At 41.4% G+C, this 25,821-nt stretch overlaps 1 protein-coding gene across 2 annotated transcripts in view; it reads left to right on the top strand.

Annotated features, from left to right (window-relative positions):
• BCL11A (BCL11 transcription factor A) overlaps positions 1-25,821 on the top strand; it is a 174,918-nt gene that overhangs the window by 5,828 nt on the left and 143,269 nt on the right. For both annotated transcript variants that reach the window (XM_056853934.1, XM_056853933.1), the window contains exon 2: positions 1,242-1,571. In XM_056853934.1, coding sequence (XP_056709912.1) covers positions 1,242-1,571 — 330 coding nt within the window. The remainder of the gene's footprint in view (positions 1-1,241; positions 1,572-25,821) is intronic.

Here is a 25,821-nt window from a genome sequence, read left to right as displayed (position 1 = left end):
AGGAAGACCACCAGTACGAACATGCTTTTGAATGATCGAGGCATTCCTTTCCTTGAGGGAGGGGGGAATCCCATCTCACACTAATTGGATTATTTTCTTATGTCTTCAGTAATATAATATTTCCTTAAATCGAAGCTAACAATTGCCAATGACTTGTGTGTGTGTATAGATATAATTTAGTTTTCTGGGTAACACAGTTAAAAATTAGAGAGTTTAGAAAAAAACAAAACAGAATATGTAGATTTGCTTGAATTACCCTGGGTTATCTTCCTTTTCTGTTTGCCTGGCTGTTTTAGAGAACAGAGTATTTTTTTTGCAGTTAAGATTCTGTCTATGGTTACATGTGTACGACAGAGAACATGCAAATGTGCCCTGAAAGAAGAAGCATAGCTGTTTTGGTGCTCTTTGCCAGCTGCAGGCCAGTGCGGGCAAGCTATTTTGCTTTGTGATTATGTGTATTTTTGTAGCCGTGTACACACACTCACACACATATACCAGTTCATACCTGCAACCTTAAACAACACATGGTGCCCAAGCATCTCATGCTAGCCATGAAAACAACAACAACAACCCAGCACATAAACACAGAAAGAGAGATTTGTAGAAGTAGCTTTCTTAGCCTTACTTTTGAAGACCTTTGGAGAGTATTAATAACAACTTAATTCCCTTCCAGTGTTTTTAGTGCATTGATTTGTTCGCTCAAAACAGCAGATTTGCTCGGACCCTCCTAACACAGAGAGAGACTCTGTAGGAGCCCCTTCTTTACAGTTATCCGTATTGGAGATGTTCCCTTCAGATACATCCCACTCCGCGCGGCTGATAAATTCGTTTTCCTGTTCAAATGACATGCTGTAAAGGGGAAGCTTTCTTGCCATCTTGTATTTTGGACTGGACTGGCTTAATCTTGTTTGTCTCTTTTTTTTAAAGCATGCAAGGTACATTGGGTGCCCTTCTTCTGAAGTCACCCCTTTGTTTTATGGAAGGTCCCTGGCATGAATGAAGTCTCTTTTGTTCCTGTATGACTTCTCTGTAGAATACAAGGGATACCCCCTTGCGTCAGATTATCTGGCAACATGTTAAGGTAAAAGTGCAAAACTGTAGTTGCCAAGCATCCTTGTTTTTTTTTTTTTAGAAACATTGATCTATTTTGTGCAGGGGTAGCCCCACCACCACCCCTGTTCCTTCTTCCTTCTCCTCTCTGAGATATTAAAGTTGTCCTTTTTTGTCTTCTCCAACTGCAGCCGAACCTCTAGAAGCCATTCTCACCGATGACGAACCAGATCATGGTACGTTGGGAGCTCCAGAAGGGGACCATGACCTCCTTACATGTGGCCAGTGTCAGATGAACTTCCCGTTGGGAGACATCCTTATTTTTATTGAGCACAAACGGAAACAATGCAATGGCACCCTTTGCCTAGAGAAGGCTGTGGATAAGCCCCCTTCGCCCTCGCCGAGCGAGCTGAGAAAAGCATCCAATCCCGTGGAGGTTGGCATCCAGGTCACGCCCGAGGATGACGATTGTTTGTCAACGTCATCTAGAGGAATTTGCCCTAAACAGGAACATATAGCAGGTAAATCGAGGCGATGGGGGGGGGGGGGAAGCAATCGCAAGTTTGTTGCTTGCCTGTTTGGAGCCTGTAGTTTGTAGAAGGTCTGACATTTTGCTCTGCTAATTCATACAAAGCATATCTGTTTATATGAAGTATATACATGCATACCATTTTCTTACGACTATTGCTTCTAGAGACTTATGCCATACCACTGAGTAAGTTTCTAGCTTTGGCTCTTCGATGAGCTGCTTTGTTTTCTTTCGTTTTTGTTAAATTTCCAAGCTGTAGTAATTCCATACACTTCCTTTTGAGTAGTGCTGCAGGAAGCACTAACGTAACACTGGGGTAGCCCCATCAGAACATGCCAAAATCCTGTCAATTCTCTCACTGGCTATGCCATGCTACTCGTTTATAAGGCCACACAAAAACATTAGCACAGATTTATGTTTTAGTATCTTGTTTCATGATGTGTTGTATTGGCATTTCACTAGTACTTCTTGCAGTAGGTATGTAAAGTCCTTTAACCATGCTGTGAACATATACTGGAAGACCCGATTGGATCATGATACAGGTCCATTACCTATTTAGGGACCTGTGGAGCCACAGAAAATGTGATTTCTTTATGAAGTGTGGAATGGACCATAAGCATAGCGCTCTCTCCAGTTCAGAGCTGCTTGTAGTCTTTTGGGCTTCGATTCCCCTACATGCTGCAGCACCAGAAAACAAGGTTTCTTCTTAGGACCCTCTCTCAAGCCTGAGCTTCATTAGCACCGGCTTCTCGAAGCAGACAAGAAGACCAGCAGCATGGAAGCCACTCCTCAAACACGTAGACACACATCTTACAAAAATGGTCCGTGCACACAATTCTACAGCCTCGACTGCATTCGCTCCCAAATTTGAGTCTTAGCAGCCTGCTAGAACTGGCTGCATAGTCTTTCTATTTTTCTTTTTAATTGTTATTTCTTGCAAACTCGAGGAAGGGGGGGGCGGAGGAAGGGTTAACATCCCCCAGCCTCCGATCCATATTGGCTGTCACTGCGTGGGTTGTAATTAAAGGCAGCCCCTTGGCGAAGTGACACTGCTGACCTTGACTTTCAGATGCCATTTTCCACTGCCCAGGCCAGAGTAGAGAGGGCAGTTGCTGAAGCGCACAGGCCTGCTTCTTCGAAAAGTTTAAGGGCATGCTGGAGATTTCAAAAGGTTGGTTTGACAGGGGAGGAGGCTGCTTTCCGCAATCCTGCCTCCTCAGCCAAATGATAAATGCTTCCCCCCTGTGCTGTCTCTTGTCTCTGATGTGGTTTTGACAGATGTATCTTGATTTTCTTCTGTGGCTTTACACTGCCACATGTCACCCGCACAAACGTCCGAGGCGGGTTGGCTTTTCGGGCAGGCGAACAATCTGAACGCGCAATTTAAGGGGAAATGAAATAAAATGTAACGGGTGCCATTCCCTGCAGTTAATCATCCCGCCCCTTTTTAATTACTGGCAAGATGCTGCAGCGTGCTGCCGTGTTTAAATCGAGACGAAAAGACGTTTGAAGTTAATACAAACACGGATAGGTCTGTTTGGCTAATAAGGCCTGTTTTAGTTGTTAGGATCCAGATGGCAAAACGGGAACGGCATCTCTTGGCCTTCAGTAGTGCTTGAAAAATATGCAGCCTCCCAGTCAGCATCCACATATGATAAAAGCATGCGGGAAGGCCAGAGCAGTTTGCATAAAGTATCACTTGGGCTATTGTTTGAACAGCCTCAGGGACGTTACAAGCATTAAGAGGAGCGCAGAAAATATGTCACATGTTGTCTTGCCTATATACATATATCACTCTCTCACACACATATATATGCATTCATATACACAGAAATAAGAGGGCAGTTCATAGGCTACTTAAATTGGCATAACCTTATTGATGCTGGTGAGTCTGGAACAGAATGTGGTCTGTGACTTAGTTCCTATGGCAGCTGTAGGGACTAACGGGCTTTCTCCTTTCCAACTCCTATGCATTAATTAAAATCCACTTTGCATGTATCTCTGTGTGTGTGTGATTTGTGTGTGTGTGTGAGAGAGAGAGCATGCTTTGGTATAGTATAAATGAAATGAGATTGAAGCGTTAAATTGAACTACAACATTTGATAAGTTTAAAAAAAAAACATTTGCAAGTGCAGGCTTTTGACATTTGGGGTTGAATTCAGGCCTGTCAGCCTGTCGGAGGATTTTGCAGGGTGAAGGGATTTTGCAGGGAGTAAGACGTACAAGACAGTGTGCAGATTTCAATGCCGAAAATGCAATTTTCGATCATAGAGAAAGGGATCCTTAGAAATGCATTAGCAGTTAGAACACAAAGAAGGGATATACTTGCAAATGAATGCCAGGCTCAGAAGCAGCCTTCAAGTCCAAATTTTAATTTGCTCCATTTGCAGTTCCAAAGACTTGAATTTGGGTGAAGTTTTAGTGCTAAGAGCAGGCCTGTGTGTGTCTGTGTGTGTATAATGTGTACACACACACACAAACACACATATAATGGGTAAACCACCACACCCATTATTTTCTTTGTAGAGAGATCTTGTGCATGGCTTTAGTAGCATTTCCATATCCCCGTACAGATTAAAATCTCATGCTTTTGGTTCTTTGGTGAAAACTATCATACAGAACAAGGAAGAAGACATTTTTTTTTGCTGGCTCAGCTGGATATGAGCTTTCAGATTTGATAAGATTCTGCTTTGGACATGGGTGTTAGAAGCAAAATATCAAAATAGAAAAGGTGATCCAGAACCAGGATAAACAATGACCCTCTTTGCTTTTTATATCTGTGCCTGAAAAAGAGTTCTGTGAAACTAAAAAGCTCCCGTCCACTATTTTGAAAATTAGATGGCCCAGAAAGAGATAATTCTCCACTTGTTCTATATTTTACACTGACTTACTGTCAACTCTTAACTATTTCAGTTCCTCTTGTATCTGTTGCGTAGCACCTTCATACATATAACTTTGTAAATTGCAGACTCTCTCCCCTAAACGTTTGGTTGAAGTTTCTTTAAACCTGTGATATATATATTTTATGTAACTGCTTGTCTGAATATACCTACATCTCTGCATATACATTTCAAATACCATGGCCCTCAGCATAATACTGTGTCGAAGTTACTCTAGGTAAGCAATGCTCCCATTTGTCCAAACTTCTGATTATCTTGATCCTCTTGGCCACTCAGATAAATAAGGCAGCACTTTATGTGTATTAAAAAAGCAGCATGCTACATTTAAAAGAATGAAAACTGCAGCCTCATTATCTTATCTATAGCATGTAGGCTGAGTGACTGCGACATAAATATACAGCAGTGACCGTTATGTCACGTGCCGTCCACGTTCTGAGAGGGAAAGAGGTATGATTAGTGAAGCAGGCGCCGGCCGGAAGGGATTTCTGATCTTCTGTGTACTGCAGGCATGCTAAATCACCAAATATGGAGTAACCCTTCGGTGATGTAACACGGTATTTACATATCGAACGTCTCTGTTTAAAAGACAAAACGCAGCTTCTGTCAAGCAAGAATTAAGTGGGTTGGGGAGCAACAAAGACCCGCTCGGCAGCAAGGGGTACCAAATAGGTTGCTTGGTCCAAAACGCAACAAGAAGTAAAGCTTTTGTTCTGTATGTTGTCTCTCTCTTCCTGAACTCCATCCCATTTGCATTGCTGACACAAGCCAGCCTGAGAGTAAGCTAACTGCTCACAAGTGTAAAGCATGCAGGATTAGCATCCTGCTGGAAACCAGTGTCATGTTGCCAGTGGTTGGCATTAGCGCTCCTCACAAAGCAAAATGCTGTCTTTTCATTCATCCTCTCAGAAAGCAGGCAACAGTGATTTTGGTTCTCGTATTAGGGATGGGAAACTGAGTCTGGTGGAATAAAGACTTGCTTAAGATGGCATAGGGAATTCAGAGCAGAAAAGGGAGCAGGGTTCAGATTTTCCAGTTCTCAGGGCAACCTTCTCACAACTGGACTTAATATTAGCTGATACTTTCAGCCATATTTTTTTCCTTGTTCTTCTAAAAGAGCGCAATGAGGCAATTTTCAATATTTCAAAATAAACACGACGTTCAACAGACGGGTTTGGTACAAAACAGTCAATTCTGGACGTTCTATTCCAGACAGACTGAAATAGAATAGATTTTGCACCTGATTTGTTAATTTTGAATACCCCCCCACTGTTCCCCTCAGTCTGTGACGCTGACTAGAATATTTAGTTCCCTCTCAAGTATGCATTGAAAGGGTGGTGGTGAGACAGACACCCCTTTAACCCTATTTTCTCTTCATTCGTTTGTAGATATATTTCTCGGCTTTTAAAAAACAACAACCCAGAATAGGTAACACAAGGAGCAATACGCTTGTTCCCAGAGGTTGGTGGGAAGGGTTTCACTGTCTCTTCCTCATGACCTGTCTTCTTCAGGGTGGCTGACTGCTGATGGACGCAGGTGTGGGAGGATGGGGACAAGTGAAACTTGGTCCCTAGAAGGCAAAAAGGAAGGGATAATGCAGACACGAGTGTGCCCGCTCACTGGCTGATGTGCTGAATGTATATGTGTTTGTGTGTGGGGCAGCGCACCGGCTGAATTCTGCTGCACATGGGTGAATGGATTTGGGCGCTCTATACAGTGACGGGGTTGAGAGACAAGGTCATGTTTAAATCAGGCCTGAGAAAGCAGTAAGGTGGCAGAAGGGCCTTTCTTGTTAGGGGTTTTAAGGCCGTATAATCTAAGGGGAACCAACTAATGTTTTAGATCATTAATCTGTGGGATCCAGTCTTCATTATTAAGAGTGCACCTGTTTATTGTTTGAGGCTGTCCTGGTTTTGTGCGTTACTGAAATTAGGAATGAGGGAGAATTATAAAGATTGGCTGTTCAAGAGTGAGCGACCGTTTATTCTACGGGAAATGATCAATATATCTTAACATTGCTGCATGACAAGTCTGCAGAGCTTTTGGTAGTGAGCAAATATATTTATTATTAACTGATGAAATAATTGATGAACTGGTTAAAAGTTGGTGAAAAATTACATAATGTGTTGGTAGCACTTTGTTTAGAGGCAGGCAGTGGCAAACCACCTCTCAACGTCTCTTGCCTTGAAAATGGGGTTGCCAGAAGTCAGCTGTGATTTGATGGCAAAAAACAAAACACCCTACTTTTGGTTATTCATAAAGGACTGGAGTCAATTGTTCCCTTTTGCTAAGTGTTGAATTGTCTGCCGAAAGAAGGTTCCTTCGACAGCAGAAGCAGTCTTCATCCAGTGAAAGATTCCTCATTAGTACAAGGCAAACCACTCGATCCAATCTGATATCAATATGATAAAGACAGGTACCTGCCCCGAAGATCCTGCACTCTAGATTTTGACAGTGAAAGGGAAGCAAGCAGAGGTCTGGGGGAGACAAAATAAGAAGAGAAGCAAATTCAGCAACATGTACTTAAACTCCCTTTCAATTGGCAGGGAGGAATTGTACAGAGATTTCAAGATTCTTAGTTGCTGGTTGCTGTAAATTAAGTTATCGCTGCTCCCTTATATGCTGGTTTGTGCAAAGTAATTTACATCACATTTGTGCCCTCTGACAATCCTGGCGAAGTGGCTAGTTAAAATTTTAACATTTTACAGATGAAAGGCTGAGATGGCATTTTGCCCAAGACCTCACATTGACTGTGTATCTCTGGCAGGACACAACCTCAGGTCTCTTAAGATCCACTGAACATCCAGCTACACTGTTTGCCTTTGCAGTTTGGTTTACAAACCTTTCCCCTGATCCGTTTCAGGAGATCTGTTTCAGGTGCAGGAGCCAGGCATGCCCTCTTCCGCTTGCAGTGCCTTTTCTGCTTATCTCAATGGAGAAGGTTGATCTGTGTGCTCATCGCTTTAACTGCTGGCACTTGTTCTCTTTATAAAAATGAATGGGGCAGCTTGTATGTACAAGAGCTCTGAGCATGTATTGGTCTCTGGATTGTGGTATTTCTCCCTTATGTATACTTATGATTTAGGTGCAGAGGTGATTGTATTTTATAATTTCTTTTAGAGATAAGGAGGGGGATATAAGTGAAGAATACAGGATTTCTCTCTTCTCCCCCCCCCCCACCCAGTGGAAATAAAAATAATGCTTCAGGTTCATGAACAGGTGATGTGATCCAGGTGTCCTAATAATTAAGATGTTTGATACTTTTATTTTTCTCCCCCGCCTGCAAGCCCTGAGAGTTTAAACCCAAGTCAGTTCTGTCATACAACTGAGTTTATGTTTCAGAATACCTGAATTAATAATCATTGCTTCCTAATCATTCGCACTCTTTGAATGCCTTGTAAGATTAGTATTCTGTATGATGGGCCAAGCGGGGGGTAAGTGGGAGTGTTGCTGGAGCTGGAGCAGTGCTGGAAAAAAGTGGCCAGACGATGTCTTCTTTCTGGGCCTTTGCAGGACTCTGTCTGACTGTTGTGGAAGAGAACAGAATTGCTGTGACATTCAGAAGAGTGGGCAGGGGGAAATCCAGTATTTTGGAACACTCTCGAGGAAGAAATGAGCTTTCCCTATAAGCGTCTAAACAAAATACATACGCTGTGACAACCTAAGAATGGATCCAGTTAAGATTTCTGCACTGAGGCATTTATTGCCCTGTTTCATGTTAAATATGGATACTCATTGAGCCATTTTCTAGTCAGTAAGCTTGTGTATTACAATAAAAGGCCATTTTCCTCAGATAAATAATGCTTAGGGTTCACTGCTTTGAAATGCGAGAAACAAGCTTCTGAGTCAGATATACAGTGCGATGATGCATCTTTAACTCTTTGGTATGTGTCTCCTGTTCTAGATAGAGGACAGTCGAAATGGTCATTGATGTGGCATTTGTACTGTTTACATTGTACAAATGATAGATTCTCTCCACCCCCCACACCCCCCGTATATGCTTTTATTAACATCTAAGCATATGGACTGATTTGTCCACAGGCACTGGTCTGACACAGAATTTTTAGTGATGTTGGTTGTTTAGCAAAAAATCTAATGAAAAGATAATCTGTTGGTTTTGTTTTGTTCAAAAAGAGATCTCTTGCCAGTGTTGGTAAGATGCTAACGATGCTGTGCCAACAATTTAGTGATGCCAAAGGAGGGGTGTGGCAGACATGTTGGTTTTGCCATCCTGAAAGATGGTTTTCGGAATTAACGGGATCATTCTGATGCCAGTTCCTGCAGTATTGATGACCAATTAATTATGTTTACCTAGTTACTGTAACATATTAAGCAGAACAGAGATATGTGAGTAGGTAGATGGAGGGTAAAAAACATAGCCAAGAATATAGATGTATAGATCAGTTAGTCCACCTCTGTTAGATTTTGGGGTCTGCCTGTTATATGAATGTCTTTGCCACATAACAGTGGGGGAAGAGGAATCTCTGTTTTGCCGTTCGATTTTACCTCATTGGAATGTGATGGTGTGTGTGTGTGTGGTTGCAAATGTGCATGCATCTTGTCTGAGCTGTTTGGGGGGGGGTACCTTTAAATCATTACATATGCCTCCTGTTAACAGCCTTCTTCCTACAAATCTAGCCATACTCTTTTTGTGTCACAATATGTTGGGAATTAACCCAATGTGATGTGAGCCTTTTGCAATTAAAATAGATAGAAAGGGAGGGGGAGACGTCTTTACTTCTCTGCATATCCAGTAAATGGGCCAGGTGCAACACCAGCCAAACTGTTGCAGTAATTTTGTTGTGTATAAATTGTAGGTTCTCTGTCTTTTAACAACTGTGCAGGACTTAAAAATCCTAGATTTTAGAATTCTAAAGATTTTGCTTGTTTGGATGGGCGAGTGGAAATCAATCTTAGTAGTTTTGGCTTCAAGCCTTTAACTGATTTCCCTTGATTCAGAGGATCACAGGAGATCACTGGCTGGGTAGAATGGTTGCCAACTGGAAAATTTGGCAGGGATTTCCTGAAGGCTAATTCTTAGGATGGCTTCCTGGATCCTACATAGCAGCTGTATTTGTAAATAAGACCTAAAAGGTTGTGAATTGGCAGGCTGGGGTTTTTTTTTTTTTGGTCAAAGCACAGTGTCAGAGCAACTCTTTCCAAGACAAATTGTAAAAAGAACCGTCACAACGGTTGCACAACTGAACTACAGAAGCGCCTTTCTCTCTATTGCTGGGCTGTTGTCAGAAGACTTTGGGAAAGCTTAATTAAACCCAGAGGCCTGCTTGGCTGCAAAATTTACTTTTGCCGAGCAAAGAGAAACAGCATTACTGCATTACTACATTACGGAGATCCCAAAGTTCTTCTGATGTTGTGCACACGGCAGGGGAGCGGAGAGGGGGATGCGTGTGATTGGTGCATAACACGTTTTCCCACATTTCTTTTCGCAAGTTGTAGTTTGGAAGAAAGATCCTTGTGACTGCTATGCTCATCGTTTGTATTGGGGGGGATTATGCTAGTTTCCCTTTTTCCCTGCTGTTTGAGACGGTTCGTGTAAAAATGAACTGTAAGTGGAAAAACAAATAGGTATCTTACCCCCCCCCCCGAAAAGCACCAGTATGCTAGAAAGTTTCCTTCTGATTGGGCCTGAATACTCCAGTTCAGCCTCCACATGGGCCAAAGCCCCTTGAATTAACCCAATTTCTTGTCTCCCGCTAGCTATATTTTTTATCGTAAGGGATTAGGAATACTGTTTAGCATTCTTCGTCTCTCCTTTGAGCGTGTGGCATTTAATTGAGGCACACCCCATGAGCTGAAATAGAGCTGGATGCAAAACATTTTTGGTTGATTGGATGGCAAGGCATGAGCATTAATGTATTGCAAGCTGGGAAATAATTTAATAAATGACAAGCCATCTATGGCTGGACAAGGACAATAAAATGATTGATTTATGGGGCTCAACAGAGATGTTACGGGAGGGGAAGTTGGGGGTGAATAGAGTGACAAGGGACAAACAAGATATTTAGGATCAAGAGGAAGGAAACATTCTTTTGTAGAGATTTTCCCCTTCAACTGTGTAAAATGTTGAAAATGCATTTTAGTTTTATGCAGTACCGAGAGTCCAAATTCTTTGTGTGTCTTTCAATCAAAAATGAGAAAACTAAAATGACATGATGATTTTAGACAGTGAACGTGAAATATGCATGCATTTGTCACTTAGAATATATGGAGTCCTGTAGACAAAATTAACTTCCAGACCTCATAGTTTTATACAGTAAAACAAAATCATTCCCCTAAACTCTGTGTATCAGGCTGACCAAAAAAACCCTGGGCATCTTGCTACTAAAAAATAAAGTAAAAGGAGCATAAGGTTATTTCTTCTTCTCTTCTTACAGAGGTCATACCATTTTTTCAGCAACACTGCTTTGACAAGGAGTGCTTGGTTCATAATTGCAGAATCTTACTTCATTGGGCTGCATAATTTTACTGAATCAACAACAAACCTGGGTTTGCTACCAAGTGCCTGTTCCATCTCCCTGTTGAGTGTACCTTTACGAATCATGTGTTTTCAAACCCGTTCTTTATATTGGCAGTTACTTTAAAAAAATCTAATATAATTGAAAATTGTTAGATACGTATTAAAAATGGGCAAAGTCTATCTATTCATCTATTCTGAGGGATCTTTTAGGAATTTGTAACTAATGTCTAGATTTGTAGTTGATTGCATGGGGAATCTTAATTTGTATTGTATGTAATGTGCACATTAAATCTTCCCCCCCTCCAGGTTATACTACCGCATTAGACTAGAAAATAAGTAAGCTCTGAAATATCTTTTAAAAAAAATATTAGTGAATGTGGGTTTGTTCATTGCAAAGTTTATTGATCTTTTAAATAAATCTTTTGTTATGATCATTTCCTTTCTGATGAATCCCATAAATATTCTGGACTTTATTGTACAGTCAGTGAACAATGTGATCCATGTTTAAGAGTGCAGCCCTGAGCAGTTACACCCTTTAAGTCCACCCATTAAAGTCAATGAGCTTAGAAGGATGTAACTATACTTAGAATTGCACTGTTAGTCAATCTTCAGTTTAGGTGTTTACCGGATTAGAGCCTGAGAAACAATTGGCATTTTATAGGATTGCACATTCTCTTATAACAGATTAATTACCATGGCATAATTATACTGTAATTACAGATTGAATACAGTGGAGTAGCCCACTTGTTATTTGTCTTCACCATAAGAAGTAATGTGCATATTCTGTAGTTTCAGCAAGAAGTAAAACAATGGTATTGGGGAACAAATCCTAAATTTCATTTTTTAAAAGTTTCTAGTTTGTAAGGCTAAAAAACAGCTCTTGGAAATGTTCAAGTAATACCTGCTGAAATTTCAGAATCGAGGGCTAGGAAAGCTGAGGCTAAATATAATTTCTGGTGGATCGGGATTTAGTACCCATTGTAGTTCCTTCTGATTGCAAAAAGAACAAACATATGCAAATTTTGTCTGTATAAGCTCTACAAGTTGGAACATTCATATTTTCTAGGTTGTGAAATCTGGATTTTGTTCTAACCTAGATCTATTCATGGAACCCAATCATATGCATTTAGTACAAGTGTTTACACATAAATATGCCCTGTTAAGTATTGAAGGGTTGGTATAAGTACAGAAAATCTGCCCTTTGTCACTGGTGAAGACAATCTAGGTTGTGAGCACCAAAAATAAGTGTGTAAGGGAAAAATCAACCCATGTGCACTACTCTTGAGAGCACAGAAGTGTTACCAGAGATTTTAAGAAGTGCACAGCTGTGCTATTCCTATCCAGGTTGGTGTCAGCCTTGGATACTTAGCTCTCCTAGACAGAGGACATCTCTGCTTCCGTTCTGCTTTAGAATTGGTCTTGCTGCTGCTTGCTTCCTCAAGGTCTCTGTGCCTTTTCTCCTCCTGTCTACCAGCATGTCTTCTTTTTCCTCTCCCTTTTCAAAAAACTATATCCCACCCCTTCTAGAAGTTGACCAGAAAATTCTGCCAGCAGGATCAGATTGTCTGTCCAATTGATGATCTGTCCCTCTGGCATGACGAAGTTAGGTGCAGTTTCTTCCTCAGGGAATAGAGTTCCCCCACTTCACCCCCAAACTTCTCCCCCCCCTTGTGTTTCAGACCACACATTACTGATGAGGATCCATGTATCTGACCAATCCACTAGTGCTAAATGCATGGAGTGACTTGTTAAAGACAATGTATGGATTGTATGAATGAACTTTGCATGCCAAAGGCACAAAACCCTTTGCAAAAAGATGATTCTTTGATGGGTGCTGTAAACCTCACTGTAGTTATTTCAAAGTATAAAAAGTAACCACAAGAGCTCATAAAATGCACCACTTCTGTGCGTTCACAAACATGAAATTTAATCTTAAATGGATCTAAGAGCAGGCTTTAGAATATTGAGGTAAATCTCTATCTCCCCTCTGAAATCTTTGACCCTTTCCTCCACTGCAATCTGAAACTTTCCTTCACTGTCACTCTGTGTGTGTGTGTGGGGGGGGGAGAGGAGGGTTTAGGGTATCACATCTGCCGTAAGTCATCCATCATCCGTGAAGTTGAAGGCAGAGGAGCCCTATTTGGATTGGGAGTTTACAGGGAACCCATATATGTGACCTAGCTACCCTGGGAAAGCTTAATTATTGACATCCTGGCAAAGGGTAGGGTAGATTTTACCACACATTCAGGTATGGTAAAAGGTGTGGTGGGGTGTATGTTATGTTGGTCAACAATATGGGCTGCTCAACCTCAGCTTCAAAAATTAAGTGGAATAAAAGACACATCTTATGTACAAAGCGCCTGTCTCTGGCAAATCATCCCCTTTCTCTTTTCCTTGTCAATTTTGATGGATGTTTGCTGTGTTAGGGACATCTTCCTGACATTTTCCAGCCATTTTAGTATGCAAATGTGTTCCTGATGAGGTGTGCCAGAGTTTGCGAGGCAGCCTTTTGCTCTGCTCCTCCTGCATTTTAAGAACTTCTTTCAGGGAGGTGCGTTGTGCTGCTTTTGCTGGAGTGAGCAACCTGGTGGCAGCCCCTCAGCACATTCCTCATTCCGAGGTGGTGTTGGGTTGGGTTGGTGAGGGCAAGGTTTGAGATGGCAGTGCGTGTGTGTGTGTGTGTGTGTGTGACGGGGAGGTTAGTCCCGATCCCTGCGGGGAATTTGTGTTCTTCATTTGCCTTTACAATCGGAGCGCGGTTACTGCACCTCGGAGTGGCTCTCGGGTATGAGCTCAGATGGGCGCATGTAAATATCCTGTCAGATGCAACCCAAGGAATATTAATGTCCCTTCGCCACCGCACTATAATAAAGCTGTACACAGCAGGCTTAATATGGAGGCAGTCTAGGGAATTGTAGAAGACTTAGGTAGTCTAGAGAGAATGACAGCAGTGGAAAAATGTTCAGTATGCCAGATTTTCCACAGGGTTATTTCTCTGCAATCTAAGGTAAAACAAAAATACTCCTTAAACGAAAATGCCCTCCTAATTTTATATAATTCTAGGGCATGTTTGCTGTCTGTTTATCTTCTCCCTCAGTTAATCCTTTAACAAATGGTGTATAGATTTGCATAGATAATGCAGAGATGGCATTATTAGAAATGCCTTCCTTTTACTTGTTGAAATCTTACTTTTTGCCCAAGAATTGCCACATACTAATTTAAGAAAGAAAGAAAGGAGCATCCTTACATCTTGTTGAAACAAAGGAAAATACAGTCAGCATAAACAACACAAACCAATTCAGAGTCAGCACTCAGGAAGGCTTATATTCCCCCCCCCCCCAGGTTTACAACTTAAACTCCAATGAAAGTAGATTGTTAACTAGAAGGGGAATATGTTGAGAGGTGTCTCCCCTAAAACAATTCATTAATAATATAATAGTGTCGTCAGCTGTCAGAACCAATTGGAATAAATGTAACAAACTGTATAAAGAAGGAACAAAAGAATTGAGCCTCTCCCTCCCACTACATACATTTCCAATTGCTGGAAACAAATGAGGTACCAATGAGATGTTGAATCTGAAGTTTACAGACTGTACACCCAGGTGTTTTTTTCCCCTCCCCTAGAGAACAGAACTAGGTAATCTGATGCAATCATATGGGAAGTTTTACCTGTGCAGGTTGCTGTTAAAAAAATAAAAAAATAACAGCTTTCTGTATTAAATGAGTCCCTATTAACTAAGTTTGGATCAGGAGTTTATGTCTCTTCATGGTTGTGTGTATCATGTATTGTGTTTTTCAGTCTAGGTAACAAAGCAGATGCCTTAGCTTCGAGAAAAAAAAAGTTAAATTTTAACCATCTCGTGCAATTACTGGTGTGGGGAAGCTCTTTCAGAGTATGCCGGTGCTTCTGCAGATAGTCACTGTCAAGCATGTTATTTTTGTTGTGAATCGGCACCACTCCTTGAATTCACCCTGGAATAGTTCAATGTGGAAGATGATGACGGAGGGATACCGGGGGAGAGCCGGTCAGTCATAAACAATAAGCTCTTGTTTGCCTGTTCTCTAATGACACTGACAATTACACCTACCATTCGATCTTGAAGTTCGAATACAAAAAAAAAAGAAAAAAGGACAATTCAAAAGCTCAATTAAATCAGCCTCCCACCATCCCATCAAAATTATTTCTAAACAAACGAGCCAAAAATCAAAGCCCAAAATATTCTTTGGGCTTTCTGGGGGAAAAAAAGAAAGAAACCTGATTTCTGGCGCCTTTGTCTTGAAGCTTTAATTTTGAGTTGGTAGCTTCAGTTTGGTTTAATTAGCAAGGTAAAACATAATGAGGGCTGCAGTCTTTAATTGATGAATCGATGTGATTAATCAATCAGAGCTTTAATCACAGTTTAAAATTCCCGCTCATTAATTGGTACAGCTAAGAAAAAGTCTCTAGTCTGGGCTTTTCAAGGGCCTGCAGCTTACCGGCCTGCACAAATGAACTGGCTCCTTTCCAGACATGTTTTGATGGAAAAATAATACTGTAAATATTGCTTTCCCCCCCCTTTCTTTCACTTTGTACCTAGCATTAGCCAATACTTTCTTATTCTGCAGTTTTTCTTCTGACAATAAGAATTATGGGCAACTGAAATGAACAGTACTGAAGTTAAATCAAAACCTCTAAAGGAGAATTTTTAAAAGCAATTCTGGTGGATCTTGAATTTGTTAATTTTTGAAGCCATTTTTGGCTCTTAGGTTAATAAGAATTAGTCCACAAATCTGATTTAAAAAGACAATAGGCTAGCTTTGTTTTCCATTGGTGGATGGCAGCTTTAAATGCCAAGTTATGTCATACTTAACCAGAAATTGCCCACTTCCTTCGGAAGATCTTCACAGCAGCATCTTTATTTAGCCTTTCCAAATGCAAATGTATATACTTTTAATATGTCAAAAGTCAGACATAATAGAAGATGGGAAGGTTTTTGCTTGTCTTGTAGTCGTAAATAAACTACTCACCAAGTAAAGTGAAGCTTTGACTTTTCTTGGTTTTACAATGCACAGTAATGGCCCAGCAATACCTCCAGCATTGCCTTGCATATTATATTGAACCATGTTGTAGATCACTACCAGTGGACCTCTAGCCTACTTCCAGTGAAGCACCTGGTACCTGGCGGTTCCTGGGGTTCTTGTAAAATAAAAGCTGGACTTTCTCTGCCCAGCACGGCATTTACGATTCTCTTAAGCAAGAGTGCATGCCCAGGATCCCTTAACAGTTGAAGAGATCGACAACATGCAGTTTTGCCGTATAAATTTAATGCCCATTGGTGGGCCACAGGGATACTAGTTTTTTTTAAAAGCACACTATGCAGGAATGAAGTCTGCTCATGTGGAGAGAGGTGTGTGAATTTATGTCTTCTTGGAGGTTGTTATATCTGGGGTGTTATTAGTTTGCCATTGGAAAAATACAACTTTTCTGTCAGTGCCTAACCAACATCCAAGTATTGGGGAGTTAGCCACAGTGGAGAAATTGACCTTCCAGATATGCATAGGTAAGGGATGGCAGGACCCTTATAGTTTTTTGCATAGATGGTGGCTTATTTGTAAGTGGTACAGAAGGGAGGATGGAAGTTTATGGCTGCCTACAAAAAGTCTGCCTTTTGACATCACTAGATAGACTGTGTGTGGTTATTGGGCCATACTCTGTGCAGGTGGAATACTTACAACTGTAAAAGACAATCTTAAATTTCCTGTGGTCTATTTACCATTTCCTTTTCTCTTACCTCAAATATATCTGCTGTTTGTTTTTCCTCGTGGTTTAATTTTATACTGAAAAAGAATTTCAATAAAATTAATGCTGAAAAAAAGAGAAAAGGTTCATGCAGGTGTTACATCACTGTTAATTTGTATTGTTTATTTTTATGTACTATTAAGTTAACATTAATAGGGCCTGTCTCAGCAAACTTGTAGTCTAAGGCCTGATTTATACTCCCACTGGACCAGCAAGAGTCTTTGAGTTGTGGAGGAATGAGTGTGCTCCTTCTCTGTAATACAGAGATAACATCACATGTAAGATGGGTGCTCTTTGCAGACACCTGATCTTTTCCCCTCAAATGGTTTCAGAAGGTAGCTGTGTTGGTCTGCATTAGAACAGCCAGATTCGAGTCCAGTAGTACCTTAGAGACCAACAAGATTATTTGGGTATAAGATCTAACGAAGGGAGCTTTGACTCTTGGAAGCTTATACCTAAAAAATCTTGTTGGTTTCTGAGGTGCTACCGGGCTCGACTCTAGCTGGGAAAGGTGGGTTTTGAGGGGGAATTATAGTAAAAGTGTGAGCCAAAATCAAGAGATTTGAGAGGCATTCCAGGCATAAAGGGTAGCAAGTAGATGCTATTCTGAAGCACTGGCATTTAGACCGTGTATTTATTGGTGGCTTAAATGATACCTACGACTTACTATCCCTAATGTTGTTGTTATAAGGTGGCTCAATAAACCAGCTCTTTGTCCTCTATTCGCATGATTAGATAAGAGTGCTTTTTTGCATCATAGGAATGCATTATCTTCTAAAGACTTAGTGAGAAGCCTCGCTATTTTGTAATAAACTGTAAGCCGTTTATTCGCTGATAAGTTTTTTTGAACCGTTAGTTAGGGGGGAGGGGAAGGAGGTGGTCAATAAGGAAAACATTACGTTCCGATAAAAATGCTCTTGGATCTTTGAAAACAACTGCTGTCTTTTTTTAACTGCAACGTTTGAGGAGCTTCAAAGAGGATGTATTTCTTCTGAACTTGGAGCTTGTGTGACTGGTAGCAGGCACAAAAAAAATCTTATTCTACATATAAGTGAATTGCTTAACAAGTCAGCACAGGCACATACTTGTTTGTACAATAGAGATAAAAAATTCCTGTATGAAAATAATTTGGTTGCTGACAGCAGACGCTGCCGTAGGAGTGCCTTTTGATTGATTGATTGATTGATTGATTGGATTTATATGCCACCCTTTCCTGGTCAAGCCAGGCTCAGAGCGGCTATCAGCCTTTTGAATTTCTCATGGTGGCCAAGGGTGGGGAACCGTGGCTTGATCCTTTCCATTTGCACTGTTCCGTCAGCGATGGCTCACTGGTTGCTGGCAAGAAGTTAATTGCTTTATTTTTACGACTATTCAGTCCAAGTCTGATTTTACAGCAACTTCAGAACAGGAAAAGAGGTGCCATTTTATGCTTGCAACCTATACATCTAAAACCATACTGTATGCACGTGAGAAATGCATGTTTGATACAAGATTCTCCCTCCCTCCCTCCTCCCTCCCTCCTCCCTCCCTCTTCCCTCCCTCTTCCTTCCTTCCTTCCTTCCTTCCTTCCTTCCTTCCTTCCTTCCTTCCTTCCTTCCTTCCTTCCTCTCCCTCCCTCCCTCCCTCCCTCCCTCCCTCCCACAAGTTTCTAGCGCTTATGGATGCTGAGATAAGCATTGAAGGTACATGGGCAATGCCTGCATAAATGTCAGAAGCCAGAGAGATTTCTTCAAATCAGGGGTGGGGGCTTCTTTGTCCAGCATAACTTCCTACCCAAACCTTACACTAACAGAATTGAAATGCAGACGTGAAAATGGCAGAATTAACCATGTAAAATAAGTGAAATGATGCGTAACTTATTCAGGTGACCCCCTTTTGTGAATGAATTTGTTGAATTTGTTTTGTTTTAGCGTTGAGCCCCCATAACACATGTTTGCCAGTGCCTAATGTTTGAAGGGTCCCAGAGATAGGAAGAGAAATGTTCAAAGAAGGGATGTGACGTGAAGACAGCTTGTGAAATTTTGTCTTCAAGAGCCATTCGCAGGGCATCTGCCCACTAGTGTCTAAACTTTTGTTTTTAATCCGATTTCGATTTACTCTGTCACATTCCATATCCACCCTCCTTCAGCCCGACTCATGTAAAGTAATGTTAGTGTCAAAAGGAATTGGTCAGAACTGGAAACCTGTAGCTGATACAGATGTCTGTTGATGGCGCCTTTCACGCAGTCCTGAATCCTCGTCTTTCTAATAAACGTTAAGATGTGACGAGTTAGCGAAGAAGACATCAAGAGGAAAGACAGTCCAGGGAGTTAACGTGGCTGGGTTTGTTTGTTCTCAAAGGCTGAAAGTAAAGATCAGCTATGTGGGGCTGCATTGCAAAGTGCTGCGGAACAGGAGCTCCATGGTTAATCCATGGGTCTTCTGTAAGAATGCACCTTGAATGCAAACAACTTTCCCTTTTGTTAGGAACAGTGGCTCTTAAGATAGCCCAAACGCTAAATCTGTTTTCACAATTCCGTGTGCCAGAGTGTCATGTTGACCTGGTGGCACAGAGGCTGTAAACCATCTTGTGTCATTCTTTTTGCCATTGCCTGCTCTTTTTTTGGCATATATTAAGAGACCTTTCTCAATGAGGGTATTTCTGTCAGTCACGTTCCACATATCAGACCTTGAACAGGAAGTGAGCTAAATGCGTAAGAAAGAAACATCCTGCATGTACCTGCATCAGAGACTGTAAATATTTTTTTTTTTGGGGGGGAATGAGAAATACAGTTATGTTATACTTTTTACCTTGTTTACCTTATTGATTGCTTACAATATTTAAAAGGATAGGTGTATCAGCATATGTTTAAATATACAGGTACACATTAAGACTGCAATTTTTAATTAGTTTAAGTGGTAGATTGAGTAAACCTTTAGTTGATTAATCAGTGGGAAGACCATTTAAGCACAATTTAAATAGCAGAGGAGAGACAGAGGCTCATTTTGTCCTAGGCCATTTTGATTCTGATGCAGTACTGCAACATTTAGCTAAAAACTATGAAAATTCTTTCCTTTTGACAATGAACTATCAATTTTAGATTATTAAATTATGGTTTATCCAATACTTGCTTCAGTTACAGAAAAAATAAGTGAACCGGGGAAGGTTTGGTAATTTGCAAACTTATTTCAGTTTGATTAATTGATTTATCAATTAAAAGGCAGACACTTAATCAACTAAAAATGTTCCTCAGTTGACAAAATAAACAGTTGCTCAAATAATATCCTGATTCCTTCAGACATCTGTTGGCATAAAAATAGCTGGTGTTACATCCAGCAGATGAAAAGATTTGGACTTAGGTATGAGTCATTTGCTGCTGGGAACATGCTTCCACATGATAGAGGTTCCACACCACAGCTATTATGTCAGGCACTGCTTGTGGATTAGCTGTGTTTTTTTTTTTTTGTCTTCTAGTGCTGGACTTCCTTGTAGCCAGTGATGGGTGGTAAGGGGAAGTGTGAGAAACGATTCGTAGGCTTTACATTGCAGCATGGAGTCCCTGCCACAGGCCCCCCAGCCTTTTTGAGCTTGTGGGCACCTGTGGAATTCTACACAGGGTGGTGTCTACAACTACAAAATAGCTGCTGCAGGAGGCAGCAGTAACACAGTGAACATCCTTGTGCTGTGGTGCAGCAGTTGCTGAAGCAGCATTTAAAATATCTGCATAGCCAGTCAGAAGCCCTGCTGAATGAACACCCCACCAGGCCCTGCCCATGTTCTAAAAACACTTGATAGGTGCCAGGTAAGGTATTGGTGGATGCCATGGTGCCAGCAGGCAACATGTTGGGGCACCATGACCTACCACATGGAGTTTTGTTTTTTGGGCAACAGGCTTTTAAAGGCAGAGGAAGGTATTGAAGGCAAAGCACATTATTCGCATGCACAAGTACTTTCCTTCAACTTTAGCATCTTCAGTTTAAGGATCTCAGGTAGTAGGTATTGGGAGAGACCTTTCTTTGCCGGAGGGCTCAACTACACATTTCACTGGGAGTTCTGCAAGTAGAGTGCCCTGTGTATCTGCATGTGTCTGTGTGTTTTAAAGCACATTTATGGGGCTTGATTTGGACTGCGACCATGAGAGGAGAGGTGTGTTTTTTTAAGCCTTTTCCCCAGTACTGTTTTCTTGATCTCAGAGAGACCCAGAGAACTTCGACTTGTCCCATTGGGAGGAAACATACACATACTGATATATTTACCGAACAGGAGACATTGAGGGCCAGTGTGCTTTAGTGATGAGTATCAAACTAGCTTCTAGGAGATACGGGTTCAGATCTCTACTCTGCCATGGAAGCTAGCTGAGTGACCTTGGGCCAGTCACTCTCTCTCGGCCTAACCTATTTCACAGCGTTGTTGTGAAGGCAAATTGAGTTGTGCTTTGTATCTCCACTGGAGAGAAAGCAGGGCATAGATGTCTGATTAAATAAACAAAATCAGTACATGCGTGCTAAGGCCATTTTAGATTGGGAAAATTTTACCCCACCCTCTCTGCCAGTACCATGGCTCCAGTTGGAAATTGGGTTTCTGTGCTTGTGATTGTTGAAAAAACAATCTGGGAACTCAGTGCGATCCAGGTCATTGAACCCTGAGACTCGGAAGTGCTGCTGCCTGCCAGAGTAGCCGCTACTGAGCTAATGGTCAGACTCAGTTAAGGCAGCTTCCTACATTGCATTCCAGCACAGGCAGTGTCTGCAGCAGATGCTTCTTTTCAACCTCTCACAGTCCCTCTCTAATCTGCAGCAGGCCCTATCAAGAGGCTGCTCTCCTTAGACTATAGCTGCCTTCGATCTACTGTGAAGAAAATAAAAATGAAACAATGGAAAATGTATTATCGGTAGGGTTGACAACCTCCAGGTTGTGGCAGGAGATCTCCCGCTATTACAACTGGTCTCCAGCAGATAGAGATCAGTTCACCTGGAAAAAATGGCTGCTTTGGCAATTGGACTCGATGGCCTTCAAGTCCCTCCCCTCTCTAAGCCTGCCCTCCTTAGGCTCTGCCCCAAAAACCTCCCACCGGTGGCAAAGATTGACCTGGCAACCCTAATTATCGGTCCACAGAAGCTGCTACAATACTTTAAGGCAAGTGTGGTATTTGGAAGCAATCTTAAATCCATATGTCTCTTCCAAAACCTAAAGAGTGGCAGAGAATAATAAATAAATAAAACTCACCCAGAATAACAGTGTTAACTTCAATGAATATTGCCTTGAGTAGGAGTTACACCAGGGAATATCCACTAGGGCCTGCCATTAGATAATGGCAGGATTTGTTCCTTCTTTAGACTCTGGATTCCCACAACATATAACTGAGCCGCATTTCCTAAGTGTCCACTGATGACATCCTTGTTGTTCACGGAATGGATTTTCTAAAAATGGCAGTAGTTTGGGCTTTGCAAATCTTACCCCCCCCCCAAAAAAATCAAATGAATATACTCTTGAATATGGTCCATCATTTCCTTTCCCTAGATGTCTCTCCTCCTTTCTTTTCAGAGAACAAACTTTTTCTTTTTTTCCTTTAAAATTAATACCAGTGCACTTTGATGAGAATAATGTTTTTATAATACATTTGATGTTTACATGGTAGATGTGGCCAGAGGGGAGAACAGCAGTTAATATATTTTTTTTCTTTTTGGAGGGTGGCAGAAATCTTGTTAATCTGTTCTCAGAGAGCAGCTCACAATATCGCCCATAAGCGAGTCTGTGTTGCTTTTGATAAATTACCATGTTTAGAGATATGTTTGGCTCTGAAGGGCTTAGGTTTCTGAACAAAGTCCTCTGCATTGTTTTCGGCCTCTGTTTGTCTTCAGTGCCTTTAGCTTGACTTGGAGGCCTCTGTTGAAGTTAAATTGCAGTCTGGAAGATAGAACAATTTTGCATTTTTTTTTAAAGGAAATCATAGGAAGAAAAACCCTTTTTTGCTTTTTGGATGAATCTTCCTGATAATTTGCTAAAGCTCATTTGAATTTTAAGCACTTCTTTAATCTTCAAAGGCTAAATTGCTTTATGAATATGCATGGTGTGGGCAGACTTTAGTTCATTACCTAGTTGTAAATTCTAATGACCATTAGGTCCTTGCAGTAATTGCGAATTGTTTTGCATTTTTGATTGGCCTATTAACATGTGCAGTCTGCACACATCAGGCCAAACTGTCAGACTGCTGAAGGAGAGGGAGAGAGGGGAGGGGGAAAAAAGGTGAAAATTGTTTATAGCGCCAACATCCTTAGATTTTTTTTCCAATCTCAGAAAATTGATGATGTAGAGAAAAAAAATTAAAGCAGTGTTGTGCTTCCCTCCTCCCTTCCTCAAGATTGAAAGTTCACCAAGAGATTTGACATATTTAATTTACATGATGACTTTGCACTCCTTCATTAATGCAATTTGCATATGAAGCTGTTGTTAATCACTTTTGATCATGTTTTGTGTATTAGCTGCCTCAGTAGCTCTTCTCCCTCGGATGCTCCAGTCGAAAGCAACAAAATGATGCTTCCTTTCTTGCCAAGTTTCCTTTAGTGAATTGAGGAATTAGAAGTGTAACCTGGAGTAATTAAATATGTTTTATCCGTTCTCTTTTAATGTTAAGTACAGTTTGTGGAAGTGTAGAATTAAATTGCTCCCATTTGGGGAGACATTTCTTCTAACAAATTTTAGCCATATCTTGCTCTATAGTTATAACAGGCCTCCCCCCCCTCCGGTAAAACAGGCATACTGGGACGTAATGCACCAGTGTTTTCTTCCAAGAGGTCCGATAACAGTAAGAGTGCAATCTCTGTCTTTTTCAGATGATTCACTGAAACATTTGGCTAATGAGACTGTGTGGAGACATTGTATGGTTCACTTATTAAAAAAAATAAAACCTGGGGAATGCTAGCCTGATTTCATTCCCACCCTCTTTCTCTGACTAAATTTCAGTGTCCAACTGTAATGGTGGTGGTGGTGGGATCTGTGTTATATTGGAAAATTTACTTTTCATTTTCCCTTGTAGAAAATGGGGAAGGAGGTGGCGTCTACCTCTCATTTACCCTCAGATTGAGTTTTCCCTGGCACAAATACTATTGGATCAGTTATTTTCAAGCTACATTCCAAAGGGCCTTAGGTTTTTCAGAAACTTACCAGGGTTCCTCAATGAGAAGGGCACTAATGGCGGATGAGCTTTTTGGGAAGACAACTTGTCCAGTGTTAACAAACCTCCTTTAAAATTTGCATCTGCACTAGAGAAGTTCTTTCTAATGTACATTCCTATTGTATGTGAAATCATGGTAATATCCAGTAGGCTTGTCCAGTACTTCTGTATGAATCGAGTGTGCACCTACAGTATGCCCCAGAATCCTCTGCGTTGTTCTGCAGTACTGTCGGAGATGAATCAGTGTAGTTGAAAAACTAGTGCGCTCTAGTGTGTGTGTGTGTGTGTATGTATAGGTAAACCCAATGATAGGAAAACAAGAAAAGGTTTATAATCCTAATTCCATAGGCTATGATGCATACACAAAGCATCTGTGCATGCAGGCTTCCTCTTTGCTTCACTAGAGGGCCAGCTCTACAAACACATCCCTTTGTACGTGAAGCTTCATCCACCATCAAAGTGCATCAAGGCTAGAGAACTCCATGGTCTCATTGAAGCCTTTGCTCCTGCAAAGAGATGGCTGAAACTGAGTAAGTGGCAGCAGAACCTGGCTATACCATAGCGGACAGGTTACACGTGTCCAGTAGCCCAAGACAACTTTGCACCTGAGGAATGATTTGAGCTTGCTAATCCTGATTGAGGCAGCTGAGCAGAGTTCATTAGGGCATATTTAGAATACTGGTCTTCAACCCAAGGGACAGGACCCTCATCTGGGTTACGGATCCTGTCTGCTGGGTTGCAAATACCTATAGAGCCAATTTATTGTTGGTTTTGGAAGGATCTGCCATTGGTGTGCATGTACAGAGAGCAGGGGCACCATACCCCTTGCCTCTCTGGGTATGCATGCTGAGAGGAGCAGCAGGATGGTGAGGTGAGGTCATTCAGTTGTGGGGAGGATCCCTTTGAACCACAGACAGGGACTCTTCTTTTTCCTGTCATGTGACTAATGTCACATGATGGGTGTCATGGTGCTTACTTCCTGTCTGTTACTTGCAACACATTTGGTCCCATGTTGGCCGCCTGGGCATTAAAGGTAGATCCCAGGTCTGGAAGGATTGAAGTCCACTGATTTAGAAGGTAACACCGTTCCATTAATGCGAGGGCCAGTTTCCATGACAGTTCTGTGCATGGTTGATGACAAGCGGACACTGTGAGGCCTCTCCATAAGAGAAACATTTACATTTGTATGCAGCATCTTTGGTCCACGCTAGGATGGTGGTTCAGACGGCCTCACTGTATAAGGACTTGGTTCAGTTCTGGCAGAAGGACAGAGGCATGTGGATGGGCATAGGCAATGAGACAGTGTCAATTAAATAACTATAGGAAGGCAGACATGTTGGGAAATGCTTGTCTGGTATTATTTATTATTATTACAGTGAATTCAGTTTATGAATGTAATACATCAGTTTTCATGCATCCGACAAAGTGGGATCCAGCTTGCAAAGGCTTATGCCATCATGGTAGCCAAGAATGAATGTGAACCAGTGCAGTGATGTGAATGTAAGCTGAGCTTGGTGATTAAGGCCAAAACCTTAAGAAAAGGTGGGTTTTAAAATGAGGTGGCACCATTACATGTTCAGGCTGAAGGTTTCAAGGGGGGGGGAGAGCAAGGAAATATGCCTTTGCTCATATTTCATTGGAGCTACAGCCGACTTCCACTTGACTTTTCATAATTTCTTGATTCATTCATGATTTATGTGTGGATGTGGGTGGATTGAGTTTTAAAGCAACAAAATAGCAATCCCAGCTAGTCTGGGGTCCCAGGGTTAAGCCAAACGTTACAATTTCTCTTTTGGGTTTCTAAGAGGTTGCAGAGGGGTACCAACACTGGGGATAACCGATTGACAATAGTAGGCCTGTGAATATGCAACCCCATTTGTTGCTTGTGGTGCGAAGGAATTGCCCGCAAGCGACCTGGCAAGAGTAAGATGTTG

The sequence above is a fragment of the Euleptes europaea genome, chromosome 7 (assembly GCF_029931775.1).
Source record: "Euleptes europaea isolate rEulEur1 chromosome 7, rEulEur1.hap1, whole genome shotgun sequence".
In the NCBI taxonomy this organism is placed as follows: domain Eukaryota; kingdom Metazoa; phylum Chordata; class Lepidosauria; order Squamata; family Sphaerodactylidae; genus Euleptes; species Euleptes europaea.
This window is presented reverse-complemented; position numbering and strand designations above follow the sequence as displayed.